The sequence below is a fragment of the Macrobrachium nipponense genome, chromosome 1, assembly GCF_015104395.2.
Source record: "Macrobrachium nipponense isolate FS-2020 chromosome 1, ASM1510439v2, whole genome shotgun sequence".
NCBI lineage: Eukaryota > Metazoa > Arthropoda > Malacostraca > Decapoda > Palaemonidae > Macrobrachium > Macrobrachium nipponense.
In genome coordinates this window covers 137,243,400-137,264,665 of record NC_087200.1, presented here as the reverse complement: position 1 = coordinate 137,264,665, position 21,266 = coordinate 137,243,400, and the positions used below count along the sequence as shown (strand labels likewise).

General features: G+C 35.8%; 1 protein-coding gene across 1 annotated transcript in view; it reads left to right on the top strand.

Moving 5' to 3' along the window:
- The window catches only part of LOC135219668 (tyrosine-protein kinase Src42A-like), a 225,595-nt gene that overhangs the window by 141,761 nt on the left and 62,568 nt on the right, over positions 1–21,266 (top strand). Inside the window, exon 5 of the mRNA XM_064256617.1 lies at positions 20,216–20,384. Coding sequence (XP_064112687.1) covers positions 20,216–20,384 — 169 coding nt within the window. The remainder of the gene's footprint in view (positions 1–20,215; positions 20,385–21,266) is intronic.

Here is a 21,266-nt window from a genome sequence, read left to right as displayed (position 1 = left end):
TTATATATATATATATATCTATATATAATATATATACTTAATGATATATATATATATATATATATTATATTATATATATAGATATATTATATAATATATATAATATTATATAATTATATATACACAGTAGTACCTCGAGATACGAAATTAATCCGTTCCGAGGCGCCCTTCGTATCATGAAGTTTTTGTATTTTGGACCACATTTTACATGTAAAATGGCTAGTCCAAATTGTTGTATTTCATTGTTTATTGTTCAATTTAGCTTTATTATAAAATTTACTGGGGTGTTTCTGTAGGGTTTGGAACGAAATAAGCAATTTACATGTAAAATCCGGTTCAAGATACGAAAAGCTCAGGCTAAGAAGGCTGCCTCGGAACGGATTAATTTCGTATCCTGAGGTACCACTGTACACATAAATACATGTATATATACACAGGCAGTCCCCGGGTTATGAAGGGGGTTCCGTTCTTGAGAAAATCATCGTAAGCCGGAACATTGTCAAAAATCCTAAGAAAACCTTACTTTTAATGTTTAGGTGCATTGAAAACTATGTAAACTTTATTCTTATTGCATATTTCATCAAAATAACCATCAATTATTGATTATTTTGCCTTTTCCGTGTCATATTTCATCTGCCAGATCAGTGTTGTAGGCGTCATAACCCTGGAACATGCGTTGTAACCCTGGAAATAATTTCTGATGAATATAATTGAAAAGCGCCTTAACCTCGGAACGTCGTAAGCCGAACCCATCGTAACCCGGGGACTACCTGCCTGTATATGTATATGTATGTTGTATGTATGGTATATATATATATAGATATATATATATATATATAATATTATTATATATAATATATAATATAATATATATATATATAATTATATATACAGTGGACACCCCCCGTATTCGCGTTCTCCAGATTCGCGGACTCACACATTCGCGGATTTCTCTCGGGAAGGTTTCCTTGCATTATTCGCGGAAGATTCGCGCATTTGCGGTATTTTTCTATGGTAAATATCCACAAATTCCTGGTTTTTTTTATGAATTTCATCATAAAATGCACTTTTTGTGATAAAACTATTAAAAAAACCATGTATGAAAATTTTTAGTGGGTTTTTCTTGAGTTTTAACTAACAAAATAGGCTGTTTTTAGCATTTTTATAGGGGTTCTAAACATTCACGGGTTCTAACTATTCACGGGGGGGTCTGGTACGCATCCCCCGCGAATACGGGGGGACCACTGTATATAAATATATACATACATACATACATACATACATACAGGCAGGTAGTCCCCGGGTTACGATGGGTTCGGCTTACGACGTTCCGAGGTTAAGGCGCTTTTCAATTATATTCATCAGAAATTATTTCCAGGGTTACGACGCATGTTCCAGGGTTATGACGCCTACAACACTGATCTGGCAGATGAAATATGACATGGAAAAGGCAAAATAATCAATAATTGATGATTATTTTGATGAAATATGCAATAAGAATGCAGTTTACATAGTTTTCAATGCACCCAAACATTAAAAGTAAGGTTTTCTTAGGATTTTTGATGATGTTCCGGCTTACGATGATTTTCTCAAGAACGAAACCCCCTTCGTAACCCGGGGACTGCCTGTGTATATATATACATGTATTTATGTGTACAGTGGTACCTCAGGATACGAAATTAATCCGTTCCGAGGCAGCCTTCTTAGCCTGAGCATTTCGTATCTTGAACCGGATTTTACATGTAAATTGCTTATTTCGTTCCAAACCCTACAGAAACACCCCAGTAAATTTTATAATAAAGCTAAATTGACCAATAAACAATGAAATACAACAATTTGGACCATTCAATACCTAACTTAATATGTACTACTAATATGTACTACATAATACCCATAAATAAAGTGTATTATTGTACATTGTATACAAGAAATACTGTACGTACATACGTACGTACGTATGTAGTAAAATGTGGAACCTTACCTTTTGAGTGAGGCTATCTCCGAAAGTGGTGACAGAGGAGGAGGACAAACTGCAGAAAACTTGTACGTATTTACACTTAACTTTACGAAACATTAAAAAATGTCAGGAAACATAGACTAAACTTTACGAAACACATTAATAAATGGCACTATACCGTAACACTTAACTTTACAAAAAACTTGAAATAAATTTTTTTTACTTTTCTTTTTTCTTGTCTTTTTTTGTTGATTTAAAATTTTTTTTACTTTTTTATATTTTACGTTTTTTTTTTTTTTTTTTTTAGAGAATTTCAATTTCTTCACCACTTTCAACTTTCTGTTTTTTCGTAGTATCACCTGGATCTTCTTGTTTGCTTACTCCTACTAAAGGCCTCTTTAAAAAATAACTATCCAAGGAAGACTGCTTCTGCCTACTTTTGACAATGTTCCTAAAATGACTCAGGCAAACGTCATCGAACTGCGCAAGCATACGACCTGTATAAGCCTTTTCGGGCTGTCTCTTTTCTACAAATGATTGCACATTATGAAAAGCAGCTAGAGCATCCTTAATTTCTGCCGTTGTCATAGGGTCTTCCTCCTCCTCCTCGCCGGTGCAAGAGAACTCTTCTTGAACGACGTTATGTTGCATGGCCTCCAACTCCTACAGGTCATCCGTCGTAAGCTCCTCTAGGTGCTCCTTGAAAAGGTCATTGATGTCGCCCTCTTCGACGACCAGCCTCATGGACTTGCTGAGTGCAACGGTCTCGTCAAGATCTGGTTGCGAAACAGTTTCAGATCGTCAACTGTTTCTGAATCTGCACCAGCTTTGGCCACGTTGAATCCCTTGAAGTCTTGAACGGATACGGCATCAGGCCAGAGTTTCCTCCACAAAGGATTCAAGGTTCGCCTCCAAACCTCCTGGTAAGCTTGATCGATGAGTCGGATGCATATTACGATATCGAAATGCTCCTTCCAAAATTGACGCAAGGTAAGGTTTGTGGTATCGGTGATGTTCTTGAAAAGATGTTTCGTATACAGCTTCTTGAAGTTCGATATCACTTGCTGGTCCATGGGCTGGAGGAGAGGGTTGGTGTTAGGCGGAAGATAAAGAACCTTGATGAAAGAATACTCCGCTAGGATATCTTCCTGGAGGCCAGGAGGGTGAGCAGGGGCATTGTCCAACAACAGCAGACATTTCAGAGGGAGGCGCTTCTCTTCCAAGAATTTCTTCATTGTCGGGCTGTAACAGAGATTTACCCACTCGGTGAACAAAAGTCTCGTTACCCAGGCTTTCGCATTAGCCCTCCACATCACTGGAAGCTTCTCCTTTAGCACTTTGTGGGCCTTGAAGGCTCGAGGAGTCTCCAAATGATACACAAGTAGGGGCTTCACCTGGCAATCCCCACTGGCGTTTGAACAAAGTGTGAGCGTAAGCCTGTCTTTCATAGGCTTATGCCCGAGTAGCTTCTTCTCTTCCTCCGTGATGTATGTCTGACGAGACATTTTTTTCCCAAAAGGGCCAGTCTCATCACATTTGAAGACTTGCTGAGAACTGTAGCCTTCGTTGATCGTCATCTTGTTGAACGTCTTGATAAAGGCTTCGGCCGCTTTCGTGTCCGAGCTGGCAGCCTCCCCATGCCGCACCACCAAATGGATGCCAGTCCGTTTCCCAAATTTTTCAAACCACCCATGAGAAACCTTGAAGTCTGGGGTTGGCGTCAATGTCCCTTCTCCCCCATCGTCTTCGTCCTGGGCAATCAAATCGCCGAAAATAGCGCTGGCCTTGTGGCAGATTGCCGCCTCGGTTATCATATCGCCAGCGATTTCTTTGTCTTTTATCCAGACAAGAAGCAGCCTCTCCCTCTCGTCGTGCACATGGCTCCTCTTGTTAGACAAAATAGTCATTCCCTTGGAAGGTGTAGCTGCTTTGATGGCTTCCTTCTGCTTAAGGATGGTGCCTATTGTCGACAGGTTTCGGCCGTATTCCTTAGCAATCACACTCATCCGCATGCCAGCTTCATATTTTTTAATGATCTCCATCTTTGTCTCCATAGAAAGCATCCTCTTCTTTCCGTGAACTTCAGCAACTTTCTTGGGACCCATGACTACATATATACTGTACGAAATTAAGTTATGTAGTATATGTACTAAAGTTCTCACAAAACACGATAGAGTAGTACAACGAAATCGGTAACGAATTTACGTTAATAAACGAAATCGTATAGAACGAACGAATTCCGTGTGCCTACGATAACGCTGAAGAAGAACGCCTTTATGTAGATGCATGATGGTAGAGATGCTGACCAATAGGAGAGCAGGATCTTATGGCAGTGACTAGCATCAGGAACCAATGGGAGAGTGGGAGGATGGTGGCGAGTTTTAAAATTGTCACCGGTGGTCCGGGCGAATCTCGGGGCTTTACATCAACAACCTTTCGTAAGCTGAACTATTTTCATATGTAGAGCCAAAAAAATCTTCGTATTTGCTTTCGTAACTTGAATTTTTTGCAAGCTGGGACTTTTGTATGTCGAGGTACCACTGTATATATACATATATACATAATTATAGTAGATTATGTAATTGCTTATTTGTACAGTTTTCTTATGAAATATGACATGGAAAAGGCAAAATAATCAATAATTGATGATTATTTTGATGAAATATGCAATAAGAATGCAGTTTACATAGTTTTCAATGCACCCAAACATTAAAAGTAAGGTTTTCTTAGGATTTTTGATGATGTTCCGGCTTACGATGATTTTCTCAAGAACGAAACCCCCTTCGTAACCCGGGGACTGCCTGTGTATATATATACATGTATTTATGTGTACAGTGGTACCTCAGGATACGAAATTAATCCGTTCCGAGGCAGCCTTCTTAGCCTGAGCATTTCGTATCTTGAACCGGATTTACATGTAAATTGCTTTATTTCGTTCCAAGCCCTACAGAAACACCCCAGTAAATTTTATAATAAAGCTAAATTGACCAATAAACAATGAAATACAACAATTTGGACCATTCAATACCTAACTTAATATGTACTACTAATATGTACTACATAATACCCATAAATAAAGTGTATTATTGTACATTGTATACAAGAAATACTGTACGTACATACGTACGTACGTATGTAGTAAAATGTGGAACCTTACCTTTTGAGTGAGGCTATCTCCGAAAGTGGTGACAGAGGAGGAGGACAAACTGCAGAAAACTTGTACGTATTTACACTTAACTTTACGAAACATTAAAAAATGTCAGGAAACATAGACTAAACTTTACGAAACACATTAATAAATGGCACTATACCGTAACACTTAACTTTACAAAAAACTTGAAATAAATTTTTTTTACTTTTCTTTTTTCTTGTCTTTTTTTGTTGATTTAAAATTTTTTTTACTTTTTTATATTTTACGTTTTTTTTTTTTTTTTTTTTTTTAGAGAATTTCAATTTCTTCCACCACTTTAACTTTCTGTTTTTTCGTAGTATCACCTGGATCTTCTTGTTTGCTTACTCCTACTAAAGGCCTCTTTAAAAAATAACTATCCAAGGAAGACTGCTTCTGCCTACTTTTGACAATGTTCCTAAAATGACTCAGGCAAACGTCATCGAACTGCGCAAGCATACGACCTGTATAAGCCTTTTCGGGCTGTCTCTTTTCTACAAATGATTGCACATTATGAAAAGCAGCTAGAGCATCCTTAATTTCTGCCGTTGTCATAGGGTCTTCCTCCTCCTCCTCGCCAGTGCAAGAGAACTCTTCTTGAACGACGTTATGTTGCATGGCCTCCAACCTCCTACAGGTAATCATCCGTCGTAAGCTCCTCTAGGTGCTCCTCGAAAAGGTCATTGATGTCGCCCTCTTCGACGACCAGCCTCATGGACTTGCTGAGTGCAACGGTCTCGTCAAGATCTGGTTGCGAAACAGTTTCAGATCGTCAACTGTTTCTGAATCTGCACCAGCTTTGGCCACGTTGAATCCCTTGAAGTCTTGAACGGATACGGCATCAGGCCAGAGTTTCCTCCACAAAGGATTCAAGGTTCGCCTCCAAACCTCCTGGTAAGCTTGATCGATGAGTCGGATGCATATTACGATATCGAAATGCTCCTTCCAAAATTGACGCAGGTAAAGTTTGTGGTATCGGTGATGTTCTTGAAAAAGATGTTTCGTATACAGCTTCTTGAAGTTCGATATCACTTGCTGGTCCATGGGCTGGAGGAGAGGGTTGGTGTTAGGCGGAAGATAAAGAACCTTGATGAAAGAATACTCCGCTAGGATATCTTCCTGGAGGCCAGGAGGGTGAGCAGGGGCATTGTCCAACAACAGCAGACATTTCAGAGGGAGGCGCTTCTCTTCCAAGAATTTCTTCATTGTCGGGCTGTAACAGAGATTTACCCCCAGCTCGGTGAACAAAAGTCTCGTTACCCAGGCTTTCGCATTAGCCCTCCACATCACTGGAAGCTTCTCCTTTAGCACTTTGTGGGCCTTGAAGGCTCGAGGAGTCTCCAAATGATACACAAGTAGGGGCTTCACCTGGCAATCCCCACTGGCGTTTGAACAAAGTGTGAGCGTAAGCCTGTCTTTCATAGGCTTATGCCCGAGTAGCTTCTTCTCTTCCTCCGTGATGTATGTCTGACGAGACATTTTTTTCCCAAAAGGGCCAGTCTCATCACATTTGAAGACTTGCTGAGAACTGTAGCCTTCGTTGATCGTCATCTTGTTGAACGTCTTGATAAAGGCTTCGGCCGCTTTCGTGTCCGAGCTGGCAGCCTCCCCATGCCGCACCACCAAATGGATGCCAGTCCGTTTCCCAAATTTTTCAAACCACCCATGAGAAACCTTGAAGTCTGGGGTTGGCGTCAATGTCCCTTCTCCCCCATCGTCTTCGTCCTGGGCAATCAAATCGCCGAAAATAGCGCTGGCCTTGTGGCAGATTGCCGCCTCGGTTATCATATCGCCAGCGATTTCTTTGTCTTTTATCCAGACAAGAAGCAGCCTCTCCCTCTCGTCGTGCACATGGCTCCTCTTGTTAGACAAAATAGTCATTCCCTTGGAAGGTGTAGCTGCTTTGATGGCTTCCTTCTGCTTAAGGATGGTGCCTATTGTCGACAGGTTTCGGCCGTATTCCTTAGCAATCACACTCATCCGCATGCCAGCTTCATATTTTTTAATGATCTCCATCTTTGTCTCCATAGAAAGCATCCTCTTCTTTCCGTGAACTTCAGCAACTTTCTTGGGACCCATGACTACATATATACTGTACGAAATTAAGTTATGTAGTATATGTACTAAAGTTCTCACAAAACACGATAGAGTAGTACAACGAAATCGGTAACGAATTTACGTTAATAAACGAAATCGTATAGAACGAACGAATTCCGTGTGCCTACGATAACGCTGAAGAAGAACGCCTTTATGTAGATGCATGATGGTAGAGATGCTGACCAATAGGAGAGCAGGATCTTATGGCAGTGACTAGCATCAGGAACCAATGGGAGAGTGGGAGGATGGTGGCGAGTTTTAAAATTGTCACCGGTGGTCCGGGCGAATCTCGGGGCTTTACATCAACAACCTTTCGTAAGCTGAACTATTTTCATATGTAGAGCCAAAAAAATCTTCGTATTTGCTTTCGTAACTTGAATTTTTTGCAAGCTGGGACTTTTGTATGTCGAGGTACCACTGTATATATACATATATACATAATTATAGTAGATTATGTAATTGCTTATTTGTACAGTTTTCTTATGATTAAAGTTTTAGATTATTAGATTTTCTAAAATTAGATACAAAAGTATTGGCCCATACTTTACTGATGGCCACTACTGATACCCAAAACCAAAGCTGAAACTACCGATACCAATAACGATACTCTGGCACATCTCTAGTGTGTAACATGGTATATTGTGCTGTTTTATTGTTTTTTGATTAGGAAAGGATAACCTGGTATTTCACATTTACAATTAATTGCTTTGTATCAGGTTGCATATTTTATTTAACCATGTCTTGTTGGCACTCTAGTATAAAATTCAAGAATTAAACCTGCTGTACAATTGCAAATTGTTTGGGTATCCTGTAGAATGTAAGTTACCAAATATGGTGAAAGGTTGGATTATATATTTTAGCCTTTGTTAGATTAAGTTGGTTAATTTGTAAATATTCTTTAAGATACAAAGTACGCACTAATACTGATTCAGCTTGAATTTGCTGTTTCATTTTTATCATGAGATGTAAGTGTGCTTGCAAATTATCAACCATATATTTAGTAAGGATTAGTCCATGCAACTTATGTTCTGTTATTCAGTGGAATCCATTTCATAATTACAAATTTTAATTAGGGGAGAAAAAACCATGATCACGTCTTCATGACTTGTAGTTTCTGTTGGGTGTTCAGGTAAAACTGTTAATTTAGTCACCAAGCTAAAGGTTGAAGTTGAGGGTCTAAAGTTATAAGTTTAAACAAATATTTGTGGACAGACAATAATTATAGTATTGTTTTTTTGTGGTCATTTCTGATATAAAATGGTCATAGATTATTTCATATATGTTTTATTGATATTTAATGTCCATGGGTTCAAGGTATGTTTTTTATATGTCCCACATTTTGCTATTCAGATGCAAACCTCTTGCCTAAATCAATAAACCTTTGACTTATCTAGCCCGTGTGAACATTGTACTAAAGTTATTGAAGGAAGATGATTCTGATCTGCTCTGTGGTAGAAGACCTCCTTTGGATGGTCAAACACCTTGTCTCTCAGCTCTCCCAACAATATTCAGCAAGACCCAAATGATTGCAGCTCATTATTGAGGCTTCTGATATCTCAGGATATTCAGGATGAAGATTTCCTTGTTGAAAAAGATTAATGCCGTCTGTATATTTTCAATAGGATAGCAAAGTTTTTCGGGTGAGCCAGGTTGGTCTTTACATTTTTATAAGCCAGCTTAGAATGAATGTGATCATATTGGTTTTTACATGTTCATTTGACTAATCCAGTAAACAACTAGGCAGATGATAGTCCTTCGTTGCACATGAATTCAGTTGTATGCAGGAGGAGAGTTTAAAAAAAAAATTAAGATTACTCCTGGAACTTGCAATATTTTGCTTCAAATTTTGTGCTTTCAAGTGGGTGCTGCTATGTTGGATACCTGACTTATCTCCCACCCTGTAGCTTTGCACATAAGGCCATCAACCCAGTGTTGTCCCAATGTCTTCCAGACATACTGTGGTTTTAATGTCGTGTGTTTGAGCTAATTATCTGACTTGTAGCTTTTAAATGCAAGTCCTGTATAGTATTGCTGAAATTGGCCTCTAAGCATAATTGTAGTGATGCTTGGAAAGATAAGCAGATAGAGTCCATACAGTACCTGTAGAAATTGCACATTAATACAGAGAAGTCTTTCTATAAGTTGCGAATATATACAAAAGAATTAAACTACCATTATAGAAATAATTGAGAAAAAGGAATACTATATCATTTTTCTCTCCTACCACAGCCCTCATCCTACTACAGTAAAAGTTGAATCCATACTATGAAATGAATACTTAATAAAAACTGAAAAACTATTGATTTTCATTTAGAAAATGAGAGGAAAAGTTCTCTCTGTGGATAGCAACTAGAGTTAAGAAGTGCTATAAGTAAGCTGTAGAACAGTATATTGTGAAAAAAAATTTAGAAAGCAAATCCTTACCAAAGTTTAGTATCCAACTCCAAATGATCCCCATCCGCAGATGTTACTTTCTCTTTGCTCCCAAAAATTAATCTTTTAATTAGTCACACATTCTAAACTAAATCCTAACCAAAATATAACCTTGGAGGAGGTATAGTTATTACATTTGGCTACCAAAAAATATGGTAATGAGACATAGATTTTAGTTATAGCTTTGCAATCTACCCCCAAGTGGTCCCCTTTCCCAGAATCTCATTACTTGTTTCCCATCATGAGCCTTGTGCTTGATGAATGTTCAAAAGTTTTTCATTCTCTAAGTCTCAAAGGTCTTGTTATAATCATACCTTTTTCCAGTGACATGATGACCTTGGAAGAGTTACTTAATACACATTTTTCACTTGTGACATTATGTGAGCAACCCCCTTTCTACGATTGGTGATTGGGTGCAGGTATCTCCTTTCTGGACTTGAGCTTCCTACTAGAGGGAGCAGGTGAGGGGCTCAGAGACAGGTGTCCTGTTATATAGTGGATCTGATTCTTCTTCTCTCAATAGTTATGAACATTTTGCACATTGAATGTGGCTGCATAAGGCCATGGTATGTATTCATTCAGTATTTCATGGCTAATGGTTATGAAGAAGGTCTTTCACAGCTTATATAGACTGCTGATGTGGTAACAGTGATGGGTATAGTGTTAAATGGGAGGATATGTTGTTAGATTGCCATGGGTTTGGGAGAAATCTTTCATGCCAGATTAATGGTTGAGTGAATAGAACAGTTAGGTTTGAGCGGTGAAAATAAAAACAGAAAGGATTGACAGTCATCATTCTACAGATCTCAAGGAGTTGTTAAAGTTTGTCTTGTATTAGAAGTATAATGGGTGGCCTTGAGATTTTGTCTGTTTTGTACCTCGTAATTTTCAAAGTATGTCTTCGGTTTTTAGAGAGAGGCAGATTGTTAGCACTCCAGCAGCTTAAAAGTGTATTTTTGAAAGATAATTTTTTACTTTTATTTTTTAAATGTCAAAGTTTTAGGAAAGTTGAATTAAAGATTAATTAATTTTAGCCAGTCCTTATATTCTTTGATTTGTTGGTGTGGTTAAGCTATTTTGATTAGCCAACATACTTTACAGTATGTTCTATTGCATATTGTAGGCGAGTAAGAGGTTAACTGCTGGGATCCTTGCTATGATACCCACCCAGAGCTGCGTCTTAGTATTTTTGTGGAACTTGATTATGTTTGCTACTCTTAAAAGTTTTCTTGGCTTTGAGTGATTGAAGTTTTACCAGATTGCGTAACATTAGTTAAAGCCGATTTTATCCTGTTTGTGCCTTACCTTCAGATATTTTAAGGCAGTCATCACATAAAGCAGCTTTTATGCTGTTTCTGCCACACCTTCAGATTTTTTTTTATAGTAATATTGATATTTTCAAAAAATAGTTTATTATTCCTTATATATACAGGTTTTGCATGCATTTAATGAGAAATCTGTAGTCTGGATTTTTGTGGTGGCAAAAGAATGTTCAGCAGAACTAGTAGCTTCTCTTTTTCCTGAGTAGCACATTATTGCAGCCATTATTAGTACTGTATAGTAATTTATCAAAGTTTGAAATGGCTAGCTCTCATTCTTCAGCAGGTAAAACACATGAAGTGTAGAGTTGCATGAGGTGCGAAGCACAAAATTTAGAAGTATTTTTTATACTTTAAAATTTTTCAGGTAATCTTTTAGTATTGCACCCAAAGTAAGTCTTAGAAGTATATTTTTCATCGTATAGTGTATTATTTGTAAAAAAACTCCCTTTTTGTGCATGTATCTTTCTGCTAATAACAGATATCAAAAGTTTGTTGTAAGCATTCATTTGAAGGTATATTGGGTGATTATGCTTTCAGATGGTTCATTGACTTCTGAAGACTTAGTTAGTCAGTTTTATAGATTTACTATATGATTATTGTTTAAACTTGAATTTTCTTCATGAATTATTTGACTATTGTTTTAAGGATGTATATTTAAAATGGGCTTTTATTTTAGGGGACAAATTTTAGGTTTGGAAAATCATAAGTAATTGAGAACGACCTTGTTTTTAATTTACAATTATTTTCTAAACCCTCTGCTGTCTCTCGTCTTCTTCTTACTCCAACCGGATCATAAAGGCTGTAAGTTGACATATGTTTCTCTATGTACCGTACGTGCATGCTCCTTTGTGGACATGAATGTAAACACAGACCTCATAGTTTGCAATGAGGAAAAAATACATATTAACTGAAGAGGAGAATGATGCCACAGAGTCATGTCATGTTATTCCTTGCAGCGCATGATAAGGAGTGTTGAATATATATTACTTATAGAGTATGCTGCTAGTAGTACATATAGGTAGCAGTTTTCTTTATGCGCTTGCTATACATTATCGCCTTGATGAAAGTTTTGTAATGTATATTTTGCTGAGTACGTAACTGGAATGACTTTATTTAATGAACATTAGCCTTAGTGGATACCATCTTTTTGTGTCCTTAATATTTTTTTTCTCTGTAACAGCCTAGCAACTACTTTGCTTTTATTTGATTTTTTTTTAAAGAATGTCCTTGTATAAATTGTGTAAGAAACTGTTACTATTTAAAAAATTCAATGGATCAATTCAGCTGCATTCCACTAATTTGAGTGTTTACTCATAGTGGTTTATCTTGAAGAATATCTTTATTTTCAAGGCTCAGGCTTTTGGGATGGGATTAAGCCTTTAGATCCACAGTCAGTGCATATTATTTTTTAGATTTAAAGGTGTTTCATGTCTTGGTAACAAGTAAGAGAACGTGAAGAAACAAAAAAAGCGGGCAGATCAATAGCTGAGGACTGCTGAGTCACTATCAATCAATAGTCAAGTTTTATTTATTAAGCCGTAACATGTTATATTTATTTGCACATCACAAAGACTGAAGTTTAATTGTGAGTAAATCAGCTAGTTACCATTTCTCAGTTGAGTAGTCATGCTTTTTTGTATAGAAATTGGGTTTTTTGATAATGCAGGTAATGGTAGAGAGAATACAAGGAAGATTAATATATTTTATTAGTAAAAGAACATTGAACATCAGTGTCACATAATGCTCTGATATGTAGTATATATTCTTTGTAATGGGAAATGAATATGAAGTAACAAGGGCAAAAAAAAATTTCAAGACAAATTATTTTTGTAGGTAATTGTATGCTTTAAGTGCTGCTTACCAACAATTGTGGTTAAGGGAGAAGATTACCCTTAACTGGGGGAGGGTGTTGATAGGGAACCCACCCACCCATTATGGATGGCAACCTTCACATAACTCTTCTATAAGTATGAAGCTTTGTTTCAAGATGTTCGCAGCCAATCTAAGGATAGGGAGGTGGTATCAGCATGATTATGTGGGATGTACTGCATGTAAGAAGCATAGAATTTCTTTTAAAAGTACTTTTCATGTGGTTTAGTAAACAAACCAAATACTGTATTTAGCCCTTTTGGCATGGTTAAACTAGTCTTAAGATAATAGTAACAACATAGTTGTGGCTGGGCATACTTGCTTCCTTGACTAAGTTGTCATACCTATTATAGGTACAGTAACTTTTGACCTGATGACATCATAAATGGAGAGATGCTATTCAGTGCTTTCCATCTTAGCGCATATATTTTTCATTGTGTTAGATGCAACCACTTAAAAGGTTTTTAGACAACTTATATATTTCACATACACAAATCATTGCTGTACTCTTGATATTCCACCCACCAGCCATCTTATTGGGCACATTTTTATCCTTTTGGAGCAATTCTATGTTCAAATGGTTGAGGGGTTAGGGGTTTTATTCCTACTTGGGAGTGTGATTCTTTCATCATTTTGTGTAGTTGGCTCCCAGTTTTGGTCTTTTTTGTAGTTACTACCATTCCAAACCAAAATTGTATTGTTTTAGGACATTAGATTTATATGTACAAAACTAAATTTATTTCCAAAAAATGTGCTTTTTGTGAAGCTGTAGGGTTTTTACAGCTTCACCACTTAGTTCACAAACATTTGGCAACTGGTTATGCTATCAGATACTTTTTTATGACTTTTGTAGTACTTTGCAGTGTCAGAGATGTAGGTTTATTGCAGTTTGAATTTATTTAGTTGATCAGACTATGGTGCATGTAATGAAGATTTATATATAAAAAAAGTCAGTTATGATGACGAAGACTAGGTATTTTCACTATTAAAATTAACCAGAGTAAGAAATAGTTAATTCAGATTATTTAATGAGCAGACAAGACAATATGTTTGGTATAGATGATAAAGCCATGGGCCAAATACAAACTTCTTGGAATTTTGGTATTGAGAATTTCAGAAGTCAGTTTTTTATGGTATTTGTGGTCTCTTTTTAAGGTCCAATAAGATTATGAAGGCCCTATACTTTAAGTCTGGAAAGGACTAGTGGTGGAAATGCATCCACACCTGTAGGTGAAAATACACAAATGACACTTTGATAAACTCAAGCTGTTTTTTTTGTTTATCGCTTGCCATTAGATTTCAGAAGTCTAAAAGAAGTTAGTAATACTAAAATTTTGTATGTTATCAATCTACCAGACATTACAGCCACATCAATTGTCAAAAGGCATTACACAGATATTCAATTTAAAATTTGCATTTATACAGTTTCAAGAGCTTTGATCAGTCCTCAGGAAAACTTCTTATAATCCTTGAAGTAGGAAAAACTTTGTTGAATGTTAGCTTGCCTTTTTGTAAAAGTTCAGTCATGGCATGGTAGTTCTTTTTCATATTTTACAATGACATTTAAAGGGGCTTAGATCATTTTTTTTATGGTGAATAGGTGTTGGATTTTATCATATTTTTTTCATCATTAGAACCGTTACCCACTGAAATATTGCAGTGTACTGTACATTAAGTAAAGGTCAAATGGTTCTTCTGGTTCTTCTTGTTTAGCGAGAGGTGTAACATATTTAAAAAAATTTTATTCATGAGAGAAAAAATTTAAACTTATCATTTTGTATTTTGTCTTCCATCATCACAAAGAAAAGATATCACATGTATTTTGAGGCTTCTGCAGTGGTTTTTGTGTGGTTTTCAAAACCCTTAATGATTTTCTGTCCCTCTCCCAAAATCCTATGAGTGGAACCAAGCTTAATTGAAAGGATTGCTACCATTCCTCTAAATTCTGGAGTGAATACATTGTAAATAATACCTAATTGTGAATTGCACAGATTGCATATGCTTATCTGCATGGAAATTAATCATGCATTGCTTGATTTTATACTTCTGTTCAATCTGTTACTTAAGTAGTTAATGGTTTTTATGAAAGTGTGCATATGTCACAAGTTTAATTGTTTAGAATTAATGCTAAAAGGAATTTTGGGACTTTGTAGGTTTTAACATGTTTATCTTATCAAATTCATCAGTTTGTATTCTACATATATGGCTATATTTTTGTTATTAAACTTTTAGTTGAGGTTTAGGAACATGTGTAATACAATACAAATATGGAATACAAGCATTGGACCTGTAAAGCGTTAGTATAATTATTATAATTTAATGATTATAACAGTGGAACAAACTTTTTTTTCTTTTTTTGGACATCATTTAAAGGTTTTAAAGTTTAGTGTATTGGAAAAAAGTAGGGATTGGAAGAATTACTGTTTCTTATGATGTCTGTTTCTGAATTATTACTTAAAAATTTAGATGTGATTTTTTCAGTCATTATTATTGCTATTTTTAATGTTTTGTGCTAGGTTTCTTGAGTATCTTGTCGATTTACACTATGAATTTCTTCTCTATTTTAAGGCAAGCTGACTTTCGCATACTATTCAGCTATTTGTAAATTACAGTGGAAAATTAGTTTTAATATATAATGAAAAGTGGGACCCAACTACGATTCCAGAATTTTCCAATATAATTTATTAATACTATTAAAAGATGAGTAGAAGTTTATTAAACATCCTGTACTGACTTTTTTAGCAAATTAATATTAGTCAACGCATCTTGAAGTGGGCCCACAAGATGAATGTTATTGGGCAAATTGAAAAGTAATGATCTCATTCAATATTTATTAGGTTCAGTACTATATAACCAAGTTCAAATCTTACAGGGTTGGCCTAAAGGGTGTGTTCTCATACAGTACATTTGATTTATGAAAAAAATTATTTGGATAAATTTTGTGTTGAACATCTAGAAGTATGAGATGTCTAAAGCTGACATTTTTTGTTGGATATGTTAAGAAATAATTTTTCCACATACTAAACTCTGGCACTTGCCCAAGTAGGATATTTATCAAGTGTTCATTAGTAGTTAAAGGCGTGTGAAGACAAAATTCCATATTCTGAAGTGGTGTGATCTATTAAGTTTTTCCATTGTTTTCAGAGAGCAGTGGCATTTGGTATTTATTTAGGACTATGGCAGTATTTTTGGAGGATGTGACAGTAAGGCGGTTAGGGCAATCTGTGTGCATTGCATAGCAAAGCAATTGGTTGTTTTTCAATTGACGTTTTTATGGGGCTGTGCATAGTTTTCAGTGAAAAAGGAAAGATTAATAGATATTTGGAGGCAATGCACCAAATTTCTCTTAGAAGTGGAGAAAAGCGAATAAGCACTAACCCATTCCTTTGAAGCCCTAAAATGGGGTTTGCTTACAGTTCAAATGCTAGTATGTACATTGAAAGTAACACCATACAAGGGTATTTATTATCCTTCTTGCACACAGGCCGAAAATACAAGGGCGTAAGGTACACGACTTTTCCCCCCCGGTCCGAAAAGAACGTGCATGGAAAAGTTTGTTGGTAAAATTCTGTACGTCTGAACTATGACTGATATACACTTCTGGTTATTGTTATTATGTTGGTAAATGATTGAATTATTTCCTAAAGCAATCAGAACATCTTTACTAGGCTCAGAAATAATAAAAACGACGTGATGAACATGAAATTTTTCAGAAAAATTTTAGATATTTCTTGGAAATTATCATGAAAAATATAATAATTAGGTTTGGGGAGTTTCGTTTTATACCTAAATTGTGTAGAAATGTTTGATTATTACATGGAAGAAAAAAATTTGCTATAAATGTGTTTGCTAATGAACTGTAATTGATTAAAAAATGCTAATTTTTTATGGAGTGCAATTTTCAAATTTTCCAGCCTACCTATGTTGACGTTATGTATCATAGCTAAGTAAGCTAGCAGCGTCGGGTTTGCGTTTTCTTTGAGATTTATTGTCTGTCGACCCCGTGGCATCAACTACGTTTTCTATGACTGACACATTTTTTTTCGGGAATTTTCCCCAAAAATAACTTACATATGACATGCCCAGCGCGTCATCTGTGCGCTTAGGGAAAAAAATTTATTGACGCGCTACGCGTCATCAGATCACGAGAGGGTTGAAGTCATTGTATTTACAATTAGTTTCGGTTAAGGAAAATGGGAAAGGTTGAGGCCGAGCAATGATGTCCTTAATAATTTTTTTTTAATTTGTAATAGGTTTATTATTATTGTTTTGGTTTTTTGCAGATAAGTACCTGAAACATTTTAAGAGTGTAATTAAATTCATACTTTTACTTTTTGGTGACATGATGTTTCTGGATAGTGTTTCTGTCTCTGATCAGCAACCTCGCCTTTCTGGACAGCATTGTCCTTGTTGGCAATACTGTAATTAACCTGTATGGAGAGAGGTTTGGAAGGAGTAGAGGGAGGGCCAGAGTAAGAATGAGAGAAAAGTAGAAGAAAGTTATGGGTTTGAGAGTGACCAGGATATCTCTTTCATGCTGTTTTGCTGTGACCTGTTTGGATATATGCCTGACACTTGGGAAAGCTTGAACCAATACAAGACTTCCATCCTGTCAGTGTTTATGTTGAAAAATTTGTACATTCAATGTAAATGCTGAAAGAAATTTGTACTAGAACACAAGGTTGAGTGGTCCTCTATCGTTAAACTTTGAAACTTATTAACTCCATAGGATGCTATGTAACTTGAATACTAAGCCTATCATTCTAACCAAAGCCCATCTAAGGGCATGATGCCCTACCTAACCCCTCTTAGGTTTCTGTGATTCTTGTTGCAGTGTGAAAGAGATCTCCCAGTTGTACTGTCAGAACATCAAAAAATATCTGTGTAACTTTCCAATTTTACCAAAACTGTTTTCCTCAGGAAATGCCTCATTGACAAGTCTTGTGTTTTTTGTGTAGACCTTGTAAATAAGAACGCTAGTTTTCACTTTGGTCATTATTATATATTATTATTGTTATATTACAGTTACTAATATACAATGTAATTTAACCAGACCACTTAATCTAAAATAGTTAAGTCATAGTGCTGCCCAAAAGATTTGTCTTGAATAGTTTTTAGATTTATTGCATATACTTAATATTGGATAAACTGAAAATTACTTCATATTTTTACAGTTTTTGTGATGGTTTTTTTGCAGTTGAATGAAGTTTGATATTTCACATTAATTTGTTGATGTCATGTGGTTCTTACTCCATTTAGTGATTGCTTAACCAACTCCGTGATGTTATAAGATATTTGAATGTACAGCTTTTGTTCAGATGTATATGGAGAAGGCTTGATATATTCTTAAAAAAAAATTAAGTCTGATTAGCAAAACAAATCCTAAGACTTGAAATGAGCCTCAGGTTCATTGTAATTTTACTTAAGGTATTGTGAACATGAACTGTCGAGTGAGTTGTGTATCAAAGATCAAGCAAAAATTGAGAATTATAACTGAATAGTATTAGGTTGATTATTATAGTTAGTTCAGTGTCACCTCCACATCCAACCCAAAGGGAATGCCTTAAATACTTGGCACCCTTTGTGGAAGAGGAAATTCATGTTTTCATTGTGTGCACCAAATTTTTCAGATGAGGTATCAGATGCAGAAATAGAATTGCTCTAGTTAATAGATGAAATGATGATAATACTACAGTGGTCCCCCGTATTCGCAGGGGATGCGTACCAGACCCCCCACAAATAGGTAGAACCTGCTAACAGTTGGAACCCCCTTAAAAATGCTTAAAACAACCTATTTTGTTAGTTAAAACTCAAGAAAAGCCCACTAAAAATGTTTATACCTGGTTTTTTAATAGTTTTATCACAAAAAGTGCATTTTACAATGAAATTTATATAAAATACAGGAATTTGTGGATATTTTTCATAGAAATAACTATAATAGGTCCCAGTGCTAGGGCTTGTCCCTAAATTTCATAATCCGTCCAAAGAAATAGATGATGATAGAAATTACGTTTACAGATTATATAGAAAATAAGGAGGAAAAACTTAAAAGAAAAGGGATTTGAAAAAGCTCAGTGGTATTTGGTGAACACAACAATGGGAAAGTCCAAGAAAATATGAAAGGGAATAAATGAATACTTGCACAACTTTCTTTTATCAGGCAGTCTCCAAGTTATAAGGGAGCAAAGAAGAGACCTCTGTAAACAGATAACTGATAATTTTCCCCCCTCATTCCATCTACTCCTCAGTTGTTTTTAAAATTGTTTAAAGTTTCCTGTATTTAAAAAAAAAATATATTTTCTAAAATTTCTTAATAGAGATAAGCATGAATTAGTTGGAAAGAAAACATTAAATTATAAACTACACTATGATAAAGTCATACATCTTACCGTGCTGATACAGAGGTGATGGTTAGACTTGGCAAAGCAGTGCAGCCCAGTTTTAAATTTTAAGAGTTTTTTGAGCTTGTTAAGATGAGTATATAAGATTCATTATCATATTAGTCTTGTTTTTTAACCTTTCATTCATTCCGCCTTGTTCCCTTCCTCTTTACATTTACTTAAGCTTTGTCATTTTCCAGCTCGCATACTTCATATAAACCAAAAATCCCTTGAGCTATCCTTATGAGATTTGAGAAATTTTACTTGTTAGTCCATTTACTTGCCTTTTGTTCAGTTTATATGCATATAGTTTAAGGGTGAGGGTTAAATGTAAAATTCTTTGACAAAATCCTGATCAGCAAGTGATTTTGAATTGATATTTGATTGCATTTTGTATAGTTAAGCTTTCCTAATTCATAATTTGGCCTTTCCTCATTACAATTGGCTTTTTTTCTTTTCCCCCGGTTAAAAGCCTATGTGTTTGGAAGGCTAATGTTCAGGTGTCTCTGTTTTTCTGCAGGTTTATTTTTTCAAGACGAAATTGTATTACAGTATATATGGAATTTTTTAGTTTGGTTCAGGAAATAGAGGTTTTCCATACTGAATGATTTCCTCTGTGTAAGCAAGTTATGGTTAAGGTAAATTTTTGTTGCCATGTTTAGCTAATGCCAGGAAGGATAAAGTCTGCCAGAGATTTCAAGAGTTTTCATTAAAGTTGTGATAGGTAACAAGATTTTTGTTAGTCATTTTATCATGTTTTTTCTTTGAGTTTTGTTACAACTACTGAGATGTCATTACCATAATTTTCTGTTAAGAGTGAGGTTTAAGGCATTTATAGTCAGCAGCCCCCATTAACATCAATGCCTAAGTTGTCATTATAAACACTGTTTGTGAGCAAGATTGTTTTCCTTATACATTGTATAACTCATTAACAATATGCATGCACAGTTGTTGCAAATCATAATCTGATCATAAACTTACTTCGCAGATAGAGAAACCAGTCACTCAGGGATTATCCCACAACACACGGGACCAGTGGGAGATTGACCGGTCGTCACTCAAATTTGTTCGTAAACTTGGTCATGGCCAGTTTGGAGAGGTTTGGGAAGGCCTCTGGAATAACACCACTCCTGTTGCTATCAAGACCCTTAAACCAGGTAAAATTTTTATTGATTTAAAGAACTCATAGGAGATCAGGAAGGAGAAGGAGATATGAATTTTGACCAAAGTCTGGGTAGCCTAACCTCAGTTGTATAGCTTAACTTTTAATATTCATTTGGTAAGCAGTTTACCAAGTGTGTCTAAGAGAAAGAGTGAAAATATAGTATGAATATGTATGTAGGTCTGTCAAAGATAAGAGTGATTTATTTTTATTTACTTTTTTAAATTATTATAGTTTCAGTCAGTCCTAGAAATACAGCCTATGTAGGAACTTTCAGGAATGTCATTAAATCATTTCTTGTTTCATCTGCACAGGTGAAATGTTTCTTAGATGGATTGTCTGATAAGGACATTCATATGAGATAATAGCAGTTTGCATAAAGTATTGTTTTCAGGTTGACCTATCATGTTTGGTAAAATGAAAATAATGAAGGTTCCTGAAGACTTGTGGAACTGATAGATTTAGGGTCCTAAAAACAGTCACCAACTATCAATAAGGTTTGTTGCTTCCAGCATCCTAGTTAAGAAGCATACGCAAGAATCTTATCTGTTCTGTGAACTGTTATTAAACCTCCAAATTTAGGCTTGACTTTGCTATGCCTCAGCCTTATTAAACCACCTTATGACCCTTGGGCAAATTTCCCTTTATTGAATATCATTCATAATTTCCCTTGCTGCCTGTTAAGCATGCCTGTTAGTTTCTTATCTTGTGGGGTTATTTTGTCTTTTATTTTATTGGAGAAAGCCCCATTAGAAGTCTTTCAATGCCAGTTTCCAACCCTGTCAGGGAACATGACCAAGGGTTAGAGACCCATGTTTTTTACCTCTACCTCATCAAGTTGGTTACAAACCTGTTTTTACTGGGTTTTTTTATGGTT